The sequence below is a fragment of the Poecile atricapillus genome, unplaced genomic scaffold, assembly GCF_030490865.1.
Source record: "Poecile atricapillus isolate bPoeAtr1 unplaced genomic scaffold, bPoeAtr1.hap1 scaffold_313, whole genome shotgun sequence".
Classification (NCBI taxonomy): domain Eukaryota; kingdom Metazoa; phylum Chordata; class Aves; order Passeriformes; family Paridae; genus Poecile; species Poecile atricapillus.
The window spans coordinates 18,832-38,146 of record NW_026709112.1 but is presented as its reverse complement, the minus strand read 5'-3'; the positions used below and the strand labels follow the sequence as shown (position 1 = coordinate 38,146).

General features: G+C 63.4%; 2 protein-coding genes across 4 annotated transcripts; one reads left to right on the top strand and one right to left on the bottom strand.

Moving 5' to 3' along the window:
• On the top strand, window positions 1-2,095 carry LOC131574424 (mucin-2-like). The gene is made up of 4 exons (XM_058828891.1): window positions 1-114; window positions 980-1,040; window positions 1,164-1,839; window positions 1,880-2,095. The coding sequence occupies exons 2-4, from the start codon at window positions 985-987 to the stop codon at window positions 2,093-2,095; spliced, it is 948 nt and encodes a 315-aa protein (XP_058684874.1). The 5' UTR covers window positions 1-114; window positions 980-984.
• A 19-nt stretch (window positions 2,096-2,114) lies between these two features.
• Window positions 2,115-17,687, bottom strand: LOC131574426 (SRSF protein kinase 3-like). Of its 3 annotated transcripts, none has more exons than XM_058828894.1 (16): window positions 17,651-17,687; window positions 16,707-16,764; window positions 15,747-15,856; window positions 15,538-15,646; window positions 15,175-15,262; window positions 15,012-15,099; window positions 14,808-14,914; window positions 13,611-13,770; window positions 11,952-11,977; window positions 10,203-10,371; window positions 8,191-8,436; window positions 6,741-6,841; window positions 5,942-6,049; window positions 4,850-4,919; window positions 3,789-3,881; window positions 2,115-3,185 (listed from the first exon to the last, which is right to left on the bottom strand). In XM_058828894.1, the coding sequence occupies exons 1-16, from the start codon at window positions 17,670-17,672 to the stop codon at window positions 3,001-3,003; spliced, it is 1,740 nt and encodes a 579-aa protein (XP_058684877.1). In that variant the 5' UTR covers window positions 17,673-17,687; the 3' UTR covers window positions 2,115-3,000. The 3 variants fall into 3 exon arrangements, 2 of the variants coding, with proteins under 2 accessions (XP_058684877.1, XP_058684876.1); XR_009276501.1 differs by lacking the exons at window positions 16,707-16,764; window positions 17,651-17,687 and adding exons at window positions 9,995-10,019; window positions 16,346-16,504 and having other exon boundaries at window positions 3,046-3,185; window positions 10,217-10,371; window positions 15,747-15,834; XM_058828893.1 differs by lacking the exons at window positions 16,707-16,764; window positions 17,651-17,687 and adding an exon at window positions 16,346-16,504 and having other exon boundaries at window positions 15,747-15,834.
• Between the last annotated feature and the right edge of the window lie 1,628 nt (window positions 17,688-19,315).

Genomic DNA, 19,315 nt, shown 5'->3' with positions numbered 1-19,315 from the left:
AGCACTGGGGCCGTCGCAGGCCACGCGGAACACCGGTAAAAGCATCGCCAACCGCAACATCGCCAACCCCACGGCGGCGCTGCTGGCGGCCTGCATGATGCTGGATCACCTCAGGTGGGCGGGGCCACAGCTGGGGGGGCGGGGCAACATCTGGGGGGGATTGGGAACATCTGGAGAGGATTGGGAACATCTGGGGGATTGGGAACATCTGGAGGGGATTGGGAACATCTGGAGAGGATTGGGAACATCTGGAGGGGATTGGGAACATCTGGAGGGGATTTGGGAACATCTGGAGGGGATTGGGAACATCTGGAAAGGTTTAGGAACATCTAGAGGGGATGGGAACATCTGGGGGGGATTGGGAACATCTGGAGGGGATTGGGAACATCTGGAGGGGATCTGGGAACAGCTGGGGGGGATTGGGAACATCTGGAGGGGATCTGGGAACAGCTGGGGGATGGGGACATCTGGAGGGGTATGGGAACATCTGGAGGGGATTGGGAACATCTGGAGGGGATTTGGAACATCTGGAGGGGATTGGGGAACATCTGGAGGGGATTGGGAACATCTGGAGGGGTTTGTGAACATCTGGAGGGGATCTGGGAACATCTGGAGGGGATTGGGAACATCTGGAGGGGATTGGGAACATCTGGAGGGGATTTGGGAACATCTGGAGGGGATCTGGGACACATCTGGAGAGGTTTGGGAACATCTGGAGGGGATTGGTAACACCTGGAGGGGATCTGGGAACACCTGGAGGGCTCAGGGAGGGGTTGGGGTCCCCCCCAAAAGGGGCGGGGCTTAGAGAGGGGCGTGGCCCAGCTGGGCGGGACCCCTGGGAGGGGTGGGGTTTGGGGGCGGGGGCCTGGGGCAGGTGTGGGGGGCAGGGGCTCAGGCGGGGGGGGAGGGGCTTCTCTCCAGACATTGGGCGTGGTCACTGATGTGGGCGTGGCCCGATTCCTGCCCCGCCCCCACCCAGGCTCCATGGCCACGCCTCCACCATCCGCCAGGCCGTGCTGGCCTCGCTGGACGACCCCCGGGTAAGCCCCGCCCCCACCCCACCCCACCCGAGGGGCGTGGCCACGAGCCCCGCCCCCACCCACCCAGTGGGCGTGGCCCCAGACCCGGTGGGCGTGGCCCTGACGTGGCCCCGCCCGCCGCAGACGCACACGCCCGACATCGGCGGCCAGGGCACGACGTCGGGAGCGGTTCAGAGCATCATCTCCCACCTGCCCCGCTCCTGAGACCCCCGGGACCCCCCCTGGGACCCCCCCGGGACCCCCCCAGAACCTCCAGGAGACCCCCAGGACCCCAAACCCCCCCTGGACCTCACACCCGGCACCGCAGGGACCCCCCAAAAGCACCCCCAGGACCACGATGAGCACCAAGGGACCCCAACACACATCAGGACCCCCAAAACACCACCGGGATTCCCCAGGATCACACAAAAAACACCCCCAGGACCCCCAAAAACACCCCCAGGACCCCCCAAAACACCCCCAGGACCACAAAAACACCCCCAGGACCACAAAACACCCCCAGGACCCCAAGAACACCCCCAGGACCCCCCAAAACCCCCCCAGGACCACAAAAACACCCCCAGGACCCCAAGAACACCCCCAGGACCCCCAAAAACACCCCCAGGACCACAACAACACCCCCAGGACCACACACAAAGAGTTCCCGGGACCCCAAAACACCTCTGGGACACCCCAGGACCCCTCAGGACCACACAGCCAACACCCCTGGGACCCCCAAACCACCCCCAGCACCCCAAAACACCTCTGGGACCTCACAGGACCACACAGAACACTCCAGGGACCCCAAAAAACACCCCAGAACCATCCAAACCCTCAAAGGACCTAAAAAAACACCCCAGGACCACCACAAACCCTCACAGGACCCCAAAAAACACCCCAGGACCACCACAAACCCTCACAGGACCCCAAAAAACACCCCAGGACCACCACAAACCCTCACAGGACCCCAGAGCCCCCCCAGGACCACCCCAATTCCCCCCAGGACCCCAAAAAACACCCCAGGACCACCCAAACCTCTCCAGGACCACCCCAAACCCTCACAGGACCCCAAATAAACACCCCAGGACCACCAGGAGCGCCGTGCCGTGGTTTATTGTGGAGGTGGGTGGGGTTAGGGGCGTGTCTAGGGGCGGAGCCAGGGGTGTTGCAGTCCACGGCCATTTGGACCACCCCAAACCCTACAAAGGACCCCAAAAACCCCCAAAGGACCCCAAAACCTCCCCCCCCAAGCGCTGCGTCATGGCCGTGGTTTATTGCGGCTCTGGGTGTGGCTCTGGGTGTGTCAGGGGCGGAGCCAGGGGTGCTGCAGGCACTGCTGGGCCGTGGCCATTTGGATCACCCCAAAAAACCCCCAAAGGACCCCAAAAACCCCCCAGAGAACCTCAAAAACCCTTCCAGGACCCCAACAAACGCTGAGGCCTGTGGTTTATCCTGGCTCTGGGCGTGGCTCTGGGCGTGTCAGGGGCGGAGCCAGGGGTGCTGCAGCCACTGCTGGGCCGTGGCCATTTGGATCACCCCAAAAACCCCCAGAGAACCCCAAAAACCCCCAGAGAACCCCAAAAACTCTTCCAGGACCCCAACAAACGTCGTGGCCGTGGTTTATCCTGGGTCTGGGCGTGGCTCTGGGCGTGTCAGGGGTGGAGCCAGGGGTGCTGCAGGCACTGCTGGGCCGTGGCCATTTAGATCACCCCAAAAAACCCTCCAGGACCCCCAAAAACCCCCAGAGAACCCCAAAAACCCTTCCAGGACCCCAACAAACGTCGTGGCCGTGGTTTATCGTGGAAGTGGGCGTGTCCGTGGGTGTGTCAGGGGCGGAGCCAGGGGTGCTGCAGGCACTGCTGGGCCGTGGCCATTTGGATCACACCAAAAAAACCCCCAGAGAACCCCAAAAACCCTTCCAGGACCCCAACAAACATCATGGCCGTGGTTTATCGTGTCTGTGGGCGTGGCTCTGGGCGTGTCAGGGGCGGAGCCAGGGGTGCTGCAGGCACTGCTGGGCCGTGGCTCTGCGGCCGGGCTCGAAGGCCAGCATTGGCCGCAGGAATCGGGCGAAGGCGGCCGCCGGCCCCCGCGGCCACTCGTATTTCTCCTGCAGCACCGCCCGCAGCCCCCAGGGCCGCAGGTGCCGGATGTGCCGCAGCTCACCTGGAAAAGGGGCGGGGTCAGGACCCAAAGGCGCGGCCACGCCCCCTTTGTGGGTGTGGTCAGGACACGCCCCTTCCTTGGTCATGTGACACACCCAAATTGAGGTGTAGCCCCGCCCCCATGGGTGTGGTCAGGCCATGCCCCAATCACGTGACACCACCCATGGGTGTGGTCAGGCCACGCCCCAATCACGTGACACCACCCATGGGTGTGGTCAGGCCCTGCCCCAATCACGTGACACCACCCCCAATGGGTGTGGTCAGGCCACACCCCAATCACGTGACACCACCCATGGGTGTGGTCAGGCCACACCCCAATCACGTGACACCACCCATGGGTGTGATCAGGCCACACCCCAATCACGTGACACCGCCCCCAATGGGTGTGGTCAGGCCACGCCCCAATCACGTGACACCACCCATGGGTGTGGTCAGGACAGGCCCCTCCCCTCATGGGTGGGGCCATGGGACCCATTTCATGTTCCTCAGTGCTTGAGTCACGCCCCCTTTCATGTGACCACACCCTCTGTGGGCGTGGCCCCCTCATTTACATAACCCCGCCCCCATGACCACACCCACCGCTTGCCCCCGGCCCCACCCTCACCTCTCCGGTTGAAGAATTCCCGGGAGTAGCGGCCGCCCAGCGCCACGTGCCGGGGAATCTCCCCCAGCAGCTCGATCACGTGGGCAATGTGGTCTGTGAGGGGGCGGGGCATGGCGGGACACGCCCACTTCAGCCACACCCACCCCCTTAAAGCCACGCCCACCCTGAGACCACACCCTGAGACCACCCCAGACCACCCTGAGACCACCCCAGACCTCCCCAGACCAAACTGAGACCACCCTGAGACCACCCCAGACCACCCTGAGACCACCCCAGACCACCCTGAGACCACCCTGAGGCCACCCCAGACCACCCTGAGGCCACCCTGAGACCACCCTGAGGCCACCCCAGACCACCCTGAGACCACCCCGAGGCCACCCCAGACCACCCCGAGACCACCCGAGACCCCCCCGAGGCCACCCCCAGACCACCCTGAGACCACCCCTGAGACCACCCCAGACCACCCTGAGACCACCCTGAGACCACCCCAGGCCACCCCGAGACCACCCTGAGACCACCCCAGACCACCCTGAGACCACCCCGAGGCCCCCCAGACCACCCTGAGACCACCCTGAGACCACCCTGAGACCACCCCAGACCACCCCAGATCTCCCCAGACCACCCCAGACCACCCTGAGACCACCCTGAGACCACCCCAGACCACCCTGAGACCACCCCGAGGCCACGCCCCCTTTGCAGCCTTGTTGACGGGGTCCCACCCACAGAGGCCACGCCCATTTGCATAATTTAAGGGAGGCCACGCCCACCCATGCCATGCTCATTTGCATAATTAAGGGAAGCCACGCCCATCCAGGCCATGCCCATTTGCATAATTTAAGGGAGGCCATGCCCACCCAGGCCATGCCCATTTGCATAATTTAAGGGAAGCCACGCCCATCCAGGCCATGCCCATTTGCATAATTTAAGGGAGGCCATGCCCACCCAGGCCATGCTCATTTGCATAATTTAAGGGAAGCCACGCCCACCCAGGCCACGCCCACCCAGACTATGCCCACCCAGGTTACACCCACCCAGGCCCCGCCCACCCAGGCCCCACCCACCCTCGTCACGGCTGTACTCCTCCCCCGAGTGAGGCTCGAACAGGTAATCGCCCGTGGCCAGCTCGAACGCCTGCGGGAATTGGGGAGGGGTCTTCAGGGGGGGGGTCCACAGCAAATCCCCCCCCGTGTGGCTCCATGGGACACCCCCTCCCCATTTGGGACCTCCCACTCAGGAGCCCCCACCCCCATTGGGGACCCCCCCTATTGAAGACCCCTCCCTAATTCAGGACCCCCCCACTGAAGGCCCCTCCCCACCATGCAGCCCCCTCCCCACTGAAGCCCCCTCCCCCATTGAAGCCCCCTCCCCACCATGCAGACCCCTCCCCACTGCAGCCCCCTCCCCACCATGCAGCCCCCTCCCCATGAAGCCCCCTCCCCACCATGCAGGACCCCTCCCCACCATGCAGACCCCTCCCCACTGAAGCCCCCTCCCCACCATGCAGCCCCCTCCCCACCATGCAGGACCCCTCCCCACCATGCAGGACCCTCATTGAAGCCCCCTCCCCACTGAAGCCCCCTCCCCCACCATGCAGACCCCTCCCCACCATGCAGACCCCTCCCCACTGAAGCCCCCTCCCCACTGCAGCCCCCTCCCCACTGCAGCCCCCTCCCCACCATGCAGGACCCTCATTGAAGCCCCCTCCCCACCATGCAGGACCCCTCCCCACCATGCAGGACCCTCATTGAAGCCCCCTCCCCATGAAGCCCCCTCCCCACCATGCAGGACCCTCATTGAAGCCCCCTCCCCACCATGCAGACCCCTCCCCACTGAAGCCCCCTCCCCACTGACCCCCCCCAGCCCCCCCCCCCCCCCCCCCCCCCCCCCCCCCCCCCCCCCCCCCCCCCCCCCCCCCCCCCCCCCCCCCCCCCCCCTCCCCCCCCCCCCCCCCCCCAGCCCCCCCCCCCCCCCCCCCCCCCCCCCCCCCCCCCCCCCCCCCCCCCCCCCCCCCCCCCCCCCCCCCCCCCCCCCCCCCCCCCCCCCCCCCCCCCCCCCCCCCCCCCCCCCCCCCCCCCCCCACCATGCAGGACCCCTCCCCACCATGCAGCCCCCTCCCCATTGAAGCCCCCTCCCCACTGAAGCCCCCTCCCCACCATGCAGGCCGTGCTCCAGATGTCGGCGGGGGGGCCGTACCCCGCCCCCAGCAGCACCTCCAGGGCTCGGTACTGACGGGTCTGGATGTCCTCGGTGAAGTGTTTGTGCTGGGGGGCACGGGGGGGTCACCCCCCAGACCCACGGGAACACCCCCAGACCCAGAGAGTGCCCCCAGACCCACGGGAACACCCCCAGACCCACACACAGACCCCAGACCCACACAGAGACCCCAGACCCACATGGAGACCCCAGACCCACACAGAGACCCCAGACCCACAGAGTGCCCCCAGACCCACACACAGACCCCAGACCCACACAGAGACCCCAGACCCATGGGAATACCCCCAGACCCACACGGAGACCCCAGACCCACAGAGTGCCCCCAGACCCACGGGAACACCCCCAGACCCACACAGAGACCCCAGACCCACACGGAGACCCCAGACCCACAGAGTGCCCCCAGACCCACACACAGACCCCAGACCTCCATAAACCCCCCCCCCAAAATCCCCCCAGACCCTCAAACCCTCACAATCCCATAAACCCCCCCAAACTCCCTCAATTACCCCCAGACCCTCCAACCCTCCCAGTCCCTTCCAGTCCCCTCCCAGTCCCCTTCCAGTCCCTCCCAGTTCCTCCCAGTCCCCTCCCAGTTCCCCCCAATCCCTCCCAGTCCCTCCCAGTTCCCCCCAGTCCATCCCAGTTCCCCCCAGTTCCTTCCAGTCCCCTCCCAGTTCCCCCCAATCCCCTCCAGTCCATCCCAGTTCCCCCAGTCCCCCCCAGTTCCCCCAGTCTCACCACCCAGCAGCCGTTGCCCAGGTCAGCGATCTTGATCCGCAGCCGTGGGGCAGCTCGGGGGTCCAGGGGGTTCTCCTGCCCCCCCGGGAGCGCCCCCTCCCCTGCCAGAGGGCAATGGGAGCTTTGGGGGGGACCCCTGGGGACCCCAGACCCGCCCCACACCCCCCCTACCCCCCACAGGACCCCCCCAAATTCTGTTCTTCCAGATCCTCCCCACCCCAAACCCAAAATCTCCCAATTTCCCCCATCCAGACACCCCAAGACCCCTCCCCAAATCCACCCCGGACCCCAAACTGCCCCCCCAGACCCCAAACTGCCCCCCCAGACCCCAAACAGTCCCCACAGACCCCAAACTGCCCCCCCCAGACCCCAAACTGCCCCCCCAAACCCCAAACTGCCCCCCCCAGACCCCAACCTGCCCCCCCCAAACCCCAAACTGCTCCCCCCAGACCCCCAAATTACCCCCCCGGACCCCCAAACTGCCCCCCCAGACCCCAAACTGCCCCCCCAGACCCCAAATACCCCCCTGGACCCCACAACTGCCCCCCCAGACCCCAAACTGCCCCCCCCAGACCCCAAACTGCTCCCCCAGACCCCTCCCCAAATCCCACCTCAAACCCCAAACTGCCCCTCCAGACCCCAAATTACCCCCCCCAGACCCCTCCCCAAACCCCAAATGCCACTCAAATCCACCCCAAACTGCCCCCCCCAGACCCCAAACTGCCCCCCCCAGACCCCAAACTGCCCCCCCCAGACCCCAAATTACCCCCCCGGACCCCAAACTGCCCCCCCAGACCCCAAATTACCCCCCCGGACCCCCAATTACCCCTCCGGACCCCAAACTGCCCCCCCAGACCCCAAACTGCCCCCCCAGACCCCAAATTACCCCTCCGGACCCCAAACTGCCCCCCCAGACCCCAAACTGCCCCCCCAGACCCCAAATTACCCCTCCGGACCCCAAACTGCCCCCCCAGACCCCAAACTGCTCCCCAGACCCCAAACTGCCCCCCAGACCCCAAATTACCCCCCCGGACCCCAAACTGCCCCCCCAGACCCCAAACTGCCCCCCCAGACCCCTCCCCAAATCCACCTCAAACCCCGAACTGCCCCTCCAGACCCCAAATTGCCCCTCCAGACCCCAAACTGCCCCTCCAGACCCCAAATTGCCCCTCCAGACCCCAAACTGCCCCTCCAGACCCCAAATTGCCCCTCCAGACCCCTCCCCAAACCCCAAATGCCTCTCAAATCCACTCCAAACTGCCCCCCCAGACCCCAAACTGCCCCCCCAGACCCCAAATTGCCCCCCCAGACTCCTCCCCAAACCCCAAACTGCCCCCCAGACCCCAAACTGCCCCCCCAGACTCCTCCCCAAACCCCAAACTGCCCCCCCAGACCCCTCCCCAAACCCCAACCCCTCCCCTCCCCCACCCTAAGCCCCTCCCCCACTGACCGAGGGTGTTGGGGAGCCCCTCGGAGCCCCCCGAAATGAGGGAGCTGGAGGTGGGGGTGAACAGGGAGTCCGAGGCCGAGCTGGGGCTGGGGGGGCGCCGGGGGGGTCCCGAGCCCCCCCTGGAGGCGCAGGAGCCCCCCGAGAATCCATCGCTGGAGCCCCCCGCCGGCAGCGTGTGCACCCCCGAGGACGAGGCCCCGCTCGGGGGGCTCCCCCCAAATTCCTCCGGGGGGTCCTGGGGGGCTTCTGCAAGAGGAAAGAGACCCTGAGACCCCCCCCCAAATTCACCCCAAAAACTCCCAGGTGCTCCTTAACCACCCCCCCCCCCCAAAAATCCTCATGGGGTCACCCCAGAAACAAAACCAGGGACCCCAAAATTATCCCCAGAGCCCCTCAAATCGTTCTTGGGGGGTCCCAAACCCACCCTGGGGACCCCAAACCCACCCTGGGGACACCAAACCCACCCTGGGGACCCCAAATCCACCCTGGGGACACCGAACCCACCCTGGGGACCCCAAACCCATCCTGGGGACCCCAAACCCACCCTGGGGACCCCAGCCCCACCTTGGGGACACCAAATCCACCCTGGGGACACCAAAATTATCCCCAGAGCCCCTCAAATCGTTCTTGGGGGGTCCCAAACCCACCCTGGGGACCCCAAACCCACCCTGGGGACACCGAACCCATCCTGGGGACCCCAAACCCATCCTGGGGACCCCAAACCCATCCTGGGGACACCGAACCCATCCTGGGGACCCCAGCCCCACCTTGGGGACCCCAAACCCACCCTGGGGACCTCAAATCCACCCTGGGGACCCCAGCCCCACCTTGGGGACCCCAAATCCACCCTGGGGACACCAAACCCACCCTGGGGACCCCCAGGTCCCCTCTCTCCCCCTCCCCAGGGTGCTCGGGACCCCCCAGTGTCCCCCCAAACCCCACCCTGGGGTCTCTGGGTGTCCCCAGTGTCCCCCAATGTCCCCCCAAACCCCACCCTGGGGTCTCTGGGTGTCCCCAGGACCCCCCAGTGTCCCCCCAAACCCCACCCTGGGGTCTCTGGGTGTCCCCAGTGTCCCCAGTGTCCCCCCAAACCCCACCCTGGGGTCTCTGGGTGTCCCCAGTGTCCCCCCAATGTCCCCCCAAACCCCACCCTGGGGTCTCTGGGTGTCCCCAGGACCCCCCAGTGTCCCCCCAAACCCCACCCTGGGGTCTCTGGGTGTCCCCAGGACCCCCCAGTGTCCCCCCAAACCCCACCCTGGGGTCTCTGGGTGTCCCCAGTGTCCCCCCAATGTCCCTTCCCGTGTCCCATCAGGATCTGGGGGGGGATTTGGGGGATGTTTGGGGTCCCCAGGACCCCCTGGTGTCCCCCCCGCCCTTCCTGGGGTCACTGCCTGTCCCCGAGGTGTCCCCAAGGTGTCCCCAGGGTGTCCCTTCAGTGTCCCCAATGTACCCAAGGTGTCCCCACGGTGTCCCCAGTGTCCCCTGAGGACCCCAGAGTGTCCCTGGGGTGTCCCCAGTGTCCCCAAAGTGTCCCCAATGTACCCAAGGTGTCCCCAGGATGTCCCCAGTGTCCCCCCAGGACCCCTCAATGTCCCTGGGGTGTCCCCAATGTTCCCCCCGGTGTCCCCAGTGTCCCCCCCGGTGTCCCCAATGTCCCTGGGGTGTTCCCAATGTCCCTGGGGTGTCCCCAATGTCCCCCCCGGTGTCCCCCCTGTCCATACCGAGGTCACTGCCTGTCCCCAGGGTGTCCCCAATGCCCCTGGAGTGTCCCCAAGGTGTCCCCAGTGTCCCCCCCTGTCCATACCGATGTCACTGCCTGTCCCCGGGGTATCCCCTCGCTGTCCCTGGTGTCCCTGAGGTGTTCCCAAGGTGTCCCCAGTGTCCCCCCTGTCTATACCGATGTCACTGGCCGTCCCCGGGGTGTCCCCTCGCTGTCCCCTCGCTGTCCCCGGTGTCCCCGAGGTGTCCCCAGGGTGTCCCCAGTGTCCCCCCAATGTCCCCCCTGTCCATACCGATGTCACTGGCTGTCCCCGGGGTGTCCCCTCGCTGTCCCCTCGCTGTCCCCGGTGTCCCCTCGCTGTCCCCGAGCTGCTCCAGGTCCCGCAGTCTCTGGCTCAGGAGCAGCCGCTGTCGCCGCTGCCGCCGCCGGCGCCGGCGCCGCTGGGCCCGGGAGAGGCGCTCCTGGAACGGATTTGGGGAGATTTCGGTGATTTTGGGGAGTCCCAAAAATCCCCAGGATTGGGGAGCTCAGGAGAGGCGCTCCTGGAACGGATTTGGGGAGATTTCGGTGATTTTGGGGAGTCCCAAAAATCCCCAGGATTGGGGAGCTCGGGAGAGGCGCTCCTGGAACGGATTTGGGGAGATTTCGGTGATTTTGGGGAGATTTCAGAGATTTTGGGGAGTCCCAAAAATCCCCAGGATTGGGGAGCTCAGGAGAGGCGCTCCTGGAACGGATTTGGGGAGATTTCAGTGATTTTGGGGAGATTTCGGTGATTTTGGGGAGTCCCAAAAATCCCTGAGATTCGGGAGCTCAGGAGAGGCGCTCCTGGGATGGATTTGGGGAGATTTTGGTGATTTTGGGGTGATTTCGGTGATTTTGGGGAGTCCCAAAAATCCCTGAGATTGGGGAGCTCAGGAGAGGCGCTCCTGGGAAGGGGATTTGGGGAGATTTTGGGGAGATTTTGGTGACTTTGGGGAGATTTCAGAGATTTTGGGGACTCCCAAAAATCCCAGAGATTGGGAAACCCTGGAAGAGGCGCTCCTGGGGGGATTTTGGGGAGATTTCAGCCGTTTTGGGGGAATTTATTTGATGTTGGGGAGTCCTGGCGGGGCAAAGGGCAGGCAGGTGTGCAAAAACATGCTGAGGTACACAGGTGAGCGTGCTCAGGTGTGAGTGCATGCACAGGCGAGCAAGGACAGGTGTGAGCACACACAGGTGAGCACAAAGCTGAGTGAGAACAGATGAGTGCACACACACAGGTGAGTACACCCAGGTGTGAGGGCACACACACACACACACACAGGTGAGGTGTGAGGACACACACACACACAGGTGAGCACACACAGGTGTGCAAGGACACTCACAGGTGAGCACGCACACACACAGGTGAGCACACACAGGTGTGGAAGCACACACACACACAGAGGTGAGCACACACGCACACACACACACAGGTGTGCAAGGACACTCACAGGTAAACACACACAGGTGAACACACACACACACACGCATACACAGGTGAGGTGTGAGGGCACACACACAGGTGAGCACACCCAGGTGAGCACACACACACAGGTGAGGTGTGAGGGCACACACACACAGTGAGCACACACAGGTGTGCAAGAACACTCACAGGTGAACACACACAGGAGAGCACACGCACACACACACACCCTCAGGTGTGCAAGAACACTCACAGGTGAGCACACACACACACACACACCCCCCCAGGTGTGCAAGAACACCCCCAGGTGAGCACACCCAGGTGTGCAAGAACACTCACAGGTGAGCACACACACACACACACACACACACACAGGTGTGCAAGAACACTCACAGGTGAGTACACACACACACACACACACCCCCAGGTGTGCACACCCAGGTGTGCAAGAACACTCACAGGTGAGCACACACACACACACACCCAGGTGTGCACACACACACACCCAGGTGTGCAAGAACACTCACAGGTGAGTACACACACACACACACACACACACCCCCAGGTGTGCACCCCCAGGTGTGCAAGAACACTCACAGGTTCCTCCTGCGGTGCTGAGCTCACTGTGGACAGACAGGACCGGGGGGGGCGGGGTCAGCGCAGGCCCCGCCCAGCCCAGCTCAGGGGTCACCTGTTCTTTTGGGGGACCCAGGGGTACCTGCACTCCTGGAGGAGCTTTTGGGGTTCCCTGCCCACCTGGGGATGGATCTGGGGGTTCCCTGCCCACCTGGGGATGGATTTGGGGTTCCCTGCCCACCTGGGGACAGGTTTTGGGGCTCCCTGCCCACCTGGGGACAGGTTTGGGTGTTCCCTGCCCACCTGGGGACAGGTGTTGGGGCTCCCTGCCCACCTGAGGACAGGTTTGGGGTTCCCTGCCCACCTGGGGACAGGTTTTGGGGTTCCCTGCACACCTGGGGACAGGTTTTGGGGTTCCCTGCCCACCTGGGGACAGGTTTGGGTGTTCCCTGCCCACCTGGGGACAGGTTTGGGGGTTCCCTGCCCACCTGGGGACAGGTTTTGGGGTTCCCTGCCCACCTGGGGACAGGTTTGGGTGTTCCCTGCACACCTGGGGACAGGTTTGGGGGCTCCCTGCCCACCTGGGGACAGGTTTGGGGTTCCCTGCCCACCTGGGGACAGGTTTTGGGGTTCCCTGCACACCTGGGGACAGGTTTTGGGGTTCCCTGCCCACCTGGGGACAGGTTTTGGGGTTCCCTGCCCACCTGGGGACAGGTTTGGGTGATCCCTGCCCACCTGGGGACAGGTTTGGGGTTCCCTGCCCACCTGGGGACAGGTTTTGGGGTTCCCTGCCCACCTGGGGACAGGTGTTGGGGCTCCCTGCCCACCTGAGGACAGGTTTGGGGTTCCCTGCACACCTGGGGACAGGTTTGGGGGCTCCCTGCCCACCTGGGGACAGGTTTGGGGGCTCCCTGCCCACCTGGGGACAGGTTTTGGAGTTCCCTGCCCACCTGGGGATGGATTTGGGGTTCCCTGCCCACCTGAGGACAGGTTTGGGGTTCCCTGCACACCTGGGGACAGGTTTTGGGGTTCCCTGCCCACCTGGGGACAGGTTTTGGGGCTCCCTGCACACCTGGGGACAGGTTTTGGGGCTCCCTGCCCACCTGGGGACAGGTTTGGGTGATCCCTGCCCACCTGGGGATGGATTTGGGGGATCCCTGCCCACCTGGGGACAGGTTTTGGGGTTCCCTGCCCACCTGGGGACAGGTTTTGGGGTTCCCTGCCCACCTGGGGACAGGTTTTGGGGCTCCCTGCCCACCTGGGGATGGATTCGGGGGCTCCCTGCCCACCTGGGGACAGGTTTGGGGTTCCCTGCCCACCTGGGGACAGGTTTTGGTGATCCCTGCCCACCTGTGGACAGGTTTGGGGTTCCCTGCCCACCTGGGGATGGATTTGGGTGATCCCTGCCCACCTGAGGACAGGTTTTGGGGCTCCCTGCCCACCTAGGGATGGATTTGGGGGTTCCCTGCCCACCTGGGGACAGGTTTTGGGGTTCCCTGCACACCTGGGGACAGGTTTGGGGGTTCCCTGCCCACCTGGGGACAGGTTTTGGGGCTCCCTGCCCACCTGGGGACAGGTTTGGGGCTCCCTGCCCACCTGGGGACAGGTTTTGGGGCTCCCTGCCCACCTGGGGACAGGTTTTGGGGTTCCCTGCCCACCTGGGGACAGGTTTTGGGGTACCTGCACTGCGGGGGGGGCCGTCCCCCCGTGCCCAGCGCGCGGCCTCGGCCGCCAGGTGCCTCAGGAAGGGCTCCTGGACGCAGAGCAGGACGTTCTCGGGCTTGATGTCGGTGTGGATGATCTTGCACTTGGTGTGCAGGTAATCCAGGCCCTCCAGCACCTGAAATGGGGCACCCCAAATCCGCCAGGGCACCCCAAAACCTGACAGGGGCACCCCAAAAACCCCAGAGCAGGTGGGGCAGGTAAAAATCCCCCCCCAAAATGAAGCCCTGAAGGGATTTTGGGGGTCTGGGGGTGTTGGAGGGGGAAATGTGAGGATTTTGGGGGATCCACCGGGGAATTTGGGGGATTTTGGGGGATGTTTGGGGTTTCTCATGAGGATCTGGAGTTTATTTGGGGTTCCCATGAGAATTTGGGGGTGATTTTGGGGCTATTTGGGTTCCCCATGAGAATTTGGGGTGATTTTGGGGCTATTTGGGGTCCCCATGAGAATTTGGGGTGATTTGGGGTTCCCTATGAGGATTTGGGGGTGATTTTAAGGCTATTTGGGGTCCCCATGAGAATTTGGGGTGATTTTGGGGCTATTTGGGGTCCCCATGAGGATTTGGGGGTGATTTGGGGTCCCCATGAAGATCTGGGGGTGATTTTGGGGCTATTTAGGGTCCCCATGAAGATTTGGGGGTGATTTTGGGGCTATTTGGGGTCCCCATGAAGATTTGGGGGTGATTTTGAGGCTATTTGGGGTCCCCATGAAAATTTGGGGGTGATTTTGGGGTTATTTGGGTTCCCCATGAAGATTTGGGGGTGATTTGGGGCCCCTGTGAAGATTTGGGGGTGATTTTGGGGCTGTTTGGGTTCCCCATGAAGATTTGGGGGTGACTTGGGGGCTATTTGGGTTCCCCATGAGAATTTGGGGTGATTTTGGGGCTATTTGGGTTCCCCATGAGGATTTGGGGGTGATTTGGGGTCCCCATGAAGATCTGGGGGTGATTTTGGGGCTATTTGGGGTCCCCACGTGGATCTCAGCCTCCCTAGAACCAAACCCCTCCATCCAATTCCCGTGGGGCTGGGGGGGATTTGGGGGTCTCTGGGCAGCACATTCGGGGTCCCAGGTAACCGGGGGTGATCTGGGGTGATTTGGGGGGGCTCTGAGCAGCAAACCCGGGGGATTTTGGGGGTCCCCAGCCCCCTCCTCACCTGCCTGACGATGCTCTTGACGCAGGGCAGGGGCAGCCCCTGGTAGTTGGATTTGATGATCCAGCGCAGCAGTTGGTGCCCCAGCACCTCCAGCACCATGCAAACGTCTGGGGGAGTCAAGGAGCGCCCCCAGACCCCTGAGACCCCTCCCCTTTCCTTTCTGGGGTGGGAAACTCGGGGTACACCCCCCCAAAAAAAGGATACGGACGCCGTTGACCCCCGAAATCCTGAAATCGTCGATGAGCTGCACGATGTTCTCCCTCTTGGGGTCGCTGGGGTCTGAATCCCTCACCTGGGGAGGGGTCGTGAGGGGGTTCAGGGGGCGGATTTGGGGGTCCCCGCTGGTTTTTTTTGGGGGTGCACTCACACATTTCAGCAGTTTGATCTCATCCAGGGCTGTCTCGGTGTATTGGGGGGCGCTTTTCACCACCTTCAACGCCACGAAACGTTTCCTCCTGCTCGGAGCAGCCCCGAAAAAACCGCTCAGAATTGCAGGGGAGACCCCTCCCCACCACTCAGAATTGCAGGGGAGACCCCTCCCCAGCACTCAGAATTGCAGGGGAGACCCCTCCCCACCGCTCAGAATTGCAGGGGAGACCCCTCCCCACCACTCGGAATTGCAGGGGAGACCCCTCCCCACCACTCAGAATTGCAGGGGAGACCCCTCCCCACCACTCGGAATTGCAGGGGAGCCCCCCCAAAGCCCCCCCGGGGGTGTCCCCGAGCTCACCGCAGGTCCCAGCAGAGCCACACGGTGGAGAAATGTCCCCAGCCCAGCTTGCGAACCACGTGGTAGCGCCCGTGGAAAAGGTCCCCGATGCGAACCGGGTAATACCCCCCTGGGGAGGGGGCGTGGGAGGGTGGGATTGTCACTCTGGGGTTTGGGGATCCCCCTCAGAACCCCCCCCAAAATAAAGGAGAGACCCCCTGCCCCAATACCTTTGCAGTAATCGCGGGGGTCTTCCTGCTCGCCCTCGTCCGAGCCCAGCAGAGCCTCGGGCAGCGCCGGGGGAGGGGCGGGGGGCACCTGTCCGGGGGGGGTGGGGGTCCTGAGGGAGGGGACAGCAAAGATGGGACCCCCCCCCAGGTCCTCAAACCCCCTCTGTGCTGCCCCCTCCCCAAATTCCCGTCCCTTTGGGGGGTCTTTGTCCACCCTTGTCACAAAATCTGGTGCTTTTGGGGGTCTCCTCTCTCTCCCCCCTCTCCCCAAAATCCAATCCCTTTGGGGGTCTTCACTCCCCCTCCCCAAATTCAGGCTCCTTTGGGGGTCTTGTCCCCCCTTGTCACAAAATCTGATCCTTTCGGGGGTCTCCTCTCTCTCCCCCCTCCCAAAATCCGGCCCCTTTGGGGGTCTCCTCTCTCCCCCCTCCCCAAAATCCGGCCCCTTTGGGGGTCTTGTCCCCCCTTGTCACAAAATCCGGCCCCTTTGGGGGTCTCCTCTCTCCCCCCTCCCCAAATCCGGCCCTTTTGGGGGTCTCCTCTCTCCCCCCTCCCCAAATCCGACCCCTTTGGGGGTCTCTCTGCCCTCCCCCCCATACCTGGTCCCTTCGGGGGTCTCTCCCATGCTGGGGAGGGGTCCCAGGGTGGTCCCAGAGCGGCAGAAGAGCCGGGAATGTTCCCAGGGGAGCGCTGGGAAGCCCCCCCGAGCTGGGGAGGGGGAGGGGGGGGCAGGTGCGGGGCATTCTGGGCCATCACCCCCCCAAAATAGAAATGACCTCAAGCCCCTCCCCACCCCCCCCGGCCCCGCGGGGCTAAAAATAGCCCAGGAGGGGGAGGGGAGGCCAGGAATGTCCCCCCCCCCCCCCAGCCCCTAAAAGGGGGCTCCGCTCGTGTGTCCCCCTCCCCCCATTCTGGGTAAGGGTCATGGGGGGGTCACGACCCCGCTGACCCCCCCCTCACCTTGGGGGTGCTTTCGGTTTTTTGTCCTTTTTGCGCTTTTTCCTTCTCCTGACGGGATCTGGGGAGGGGATTTGGGGGTCGCGGGGTCCCCAGGTACCCAAATTCCCCTCAGGGACCCCCGAAATTCCCCCCTCAACCCCAAATTCCCCTCAGGGACCCCCGAAATTCCCCCCCCCAACCCCAAATTCCCCTCAGGGACCCCCGAAATTCCCCCCCCAACCCCAAATTCCCCTCAGGGACCCCCGAAATTCCCCCTCCCAACCCCAAATTCCCCTCAGGGACCCCCGAAATTCCCCCCCCAACCCCAAATTCCTCTCAGGGACCCCCGAAATTCCCCCCCCCAACCCCAAATTCCCCTCACGCTCCCCCTCCCTCTCTCCCTCACGACCCCTCCCATAACAGGGGACCCCCATTTTCCTCTCGTATCGCCCCCAACCCTCAGGACCCCTCCTGGGGGGCCCCGTTTTCCCCTCAGGGACCTCATTTTTCCCTCAGGACCCCTCTGAGTTCCCATTTTCCCCTCAGGACCCCCCTCCTATACCCCATTTTCCCCTCAGGGACCTCAATTTTCCCTCAGGAGGCCCCTCCCAGACCCCATTTTCCCCTCTCATTTCCCATTTTTCCCTCAGGACTCCCCTCCCTGACCCCATTTTCCCCTCAGGACCCCTCTCAGACCCCACTTTCTCCTCAGAATCCCCCTCCCAGACCCCATTTTCCCCTCAGGACCCTTTCCAGACCCCATTTTCCCCTCTCATTCCCCACTTTCCCCTCAGGACCCCCCTCCCAGACCCCATTTTCCCCTCAGGATCCCCCTCTCAGACCCCGTTTTCCCCTCCCAGACCGCATTTTCCCCTCTCATTCCCCATTTTCCCCTCAGGACCCTCTCCCAGACCCCATTTTCCCCTCTCATTCCCCATTTTCCCCTCAGGCCGCCCCCTCCTCACCGGGCCCCCCTCTCAGCTCCATTTCCCGCGCGCGCCCCTCGCTGCGCGCGGCGCCCCCTGGCGGCCGGGGAAACCCCGCGGGCCCCGCCCACCAACCAATCAGAACCCGCCGTGCCGCGCTGGCCACGCCCCCTTAACCACGCCCCCTGTCGCCATGGAAACGCGGCCTAGCGCGACGCCGCCGGGAGATCCCGCGCCACTTTGTCGCGATAGAACGAGACTGAACCCCACCCGCCGCGAGCGTCGCGATATTTTCTGTGTCGCGACAGCGCGCGGAGAGCCCCGAGAGCCCTCAAACCCCCCCCGGGTATCGCTCGGATCAGGCAGCGCAGAGATCCGCTCGTCCCGGCGCGCCCAAAGTGACGCAGTTCCCGCCCTCAACGCTGATTGGCTGTCGCCACCTCGTACGTCATCGGAGCGCGACGCATCACCATGGCAACCGCGGGGTAAACACCAGCGGGGCCCCCAGAGCGGGCCCGGGACCCCCAAAATCCCAGCGGGACCCCCCAAAAAAGCCGCAAATCCCCACCCCCAATCCTTCCCCCCTCCCCCCTCTGCCTGTCCGGGGGGGGGAGGGGAAGGGGGGAGGGGATGGGGGGGGAGGGGGCCCAGCCCCCCACGAACAGACGGGGCCGGGGGGGCTCTGGGGATCATTTTAATATCGGGGGGGGGAGGGGAGGGGGGGGAGGGGCAGCATCCCCGGGACTCTTTTCCCCTCCCCCTCCCTCCCCCAGCTGGGGCTGGATGCTCAGGGGGGGGGGGAGGGGCAAAGCGGGGACCCCTCCCCCCATTTCCCTTCCCCCACCCCCCAAACATCAACACGAGGAGGGGGGGGGAGGGGAAAAAAGAGACCCTAAAAATCAACAACAACCCCCCCCAAATTCCCCCAGCCCCCCACTCTCACTTCCAGCTGCCATTTGAGGAGGGGTCTTCCTCATCCTCCCCCTCCCCCCCACCAAAAAAAAACCAAAATAAAAATAAAAAATAAAAAATAAAGAAAAAAAAAAAAGCCGAGATTCACCCGCGGCGTCCAGCGCTGAGCGCCCCTCCCCCCATTTCTGTCCTCCTTATTTTTGGGGAGTTTTTCCGATTTTTCCCGGTTTTTTTTTTTTCCATTTTTTTTCCCGTTATTTTTCATTTTTTCCCCCTTTTTTTCCCGTTTTTCCCATTACTTTCCATTTTTGTTCCCATTTTTCCCCTTTTTTCCCGTTATTTTCCGTTTTTTCCCGATTTTTCCCATTATTTTCCATTTTTTCCCCCTTTTTTCCGTTTTTTCCTGGGTTTTCCCGTTATTTTCCATATTTTTGCCCTTGTTTTCCGTTATTTTCCGTTTTTTTTCCATTATTTTCCAGGTTTTTCCCATTATTTTCCACTTTTTCCCCTTTTTTTCTGTTTTTCCCCAGGTTGTTTTCCACTTTTTCCCCTTTTTTTCCGTTTTTTCCCATTTTTTTTCCGGGTTTTTTCCATTTTTTTCCCCCTTTTTTCCATTTTTTCTCATTTTTCCCGTTCTCTCCTCAGGATTTTTTTTCACTGTTGTTTTTTCGTGTCTCCCCCTCCCCAAATTCCTCCCCTCCCCCTCATCCGGGGGGGTCCCTTTGATGTTTTTTTTTTGGGGGGGATTTTGGAGATTTTGGGGTAACTCGGCTGCTTTGGATGAATTTTGGT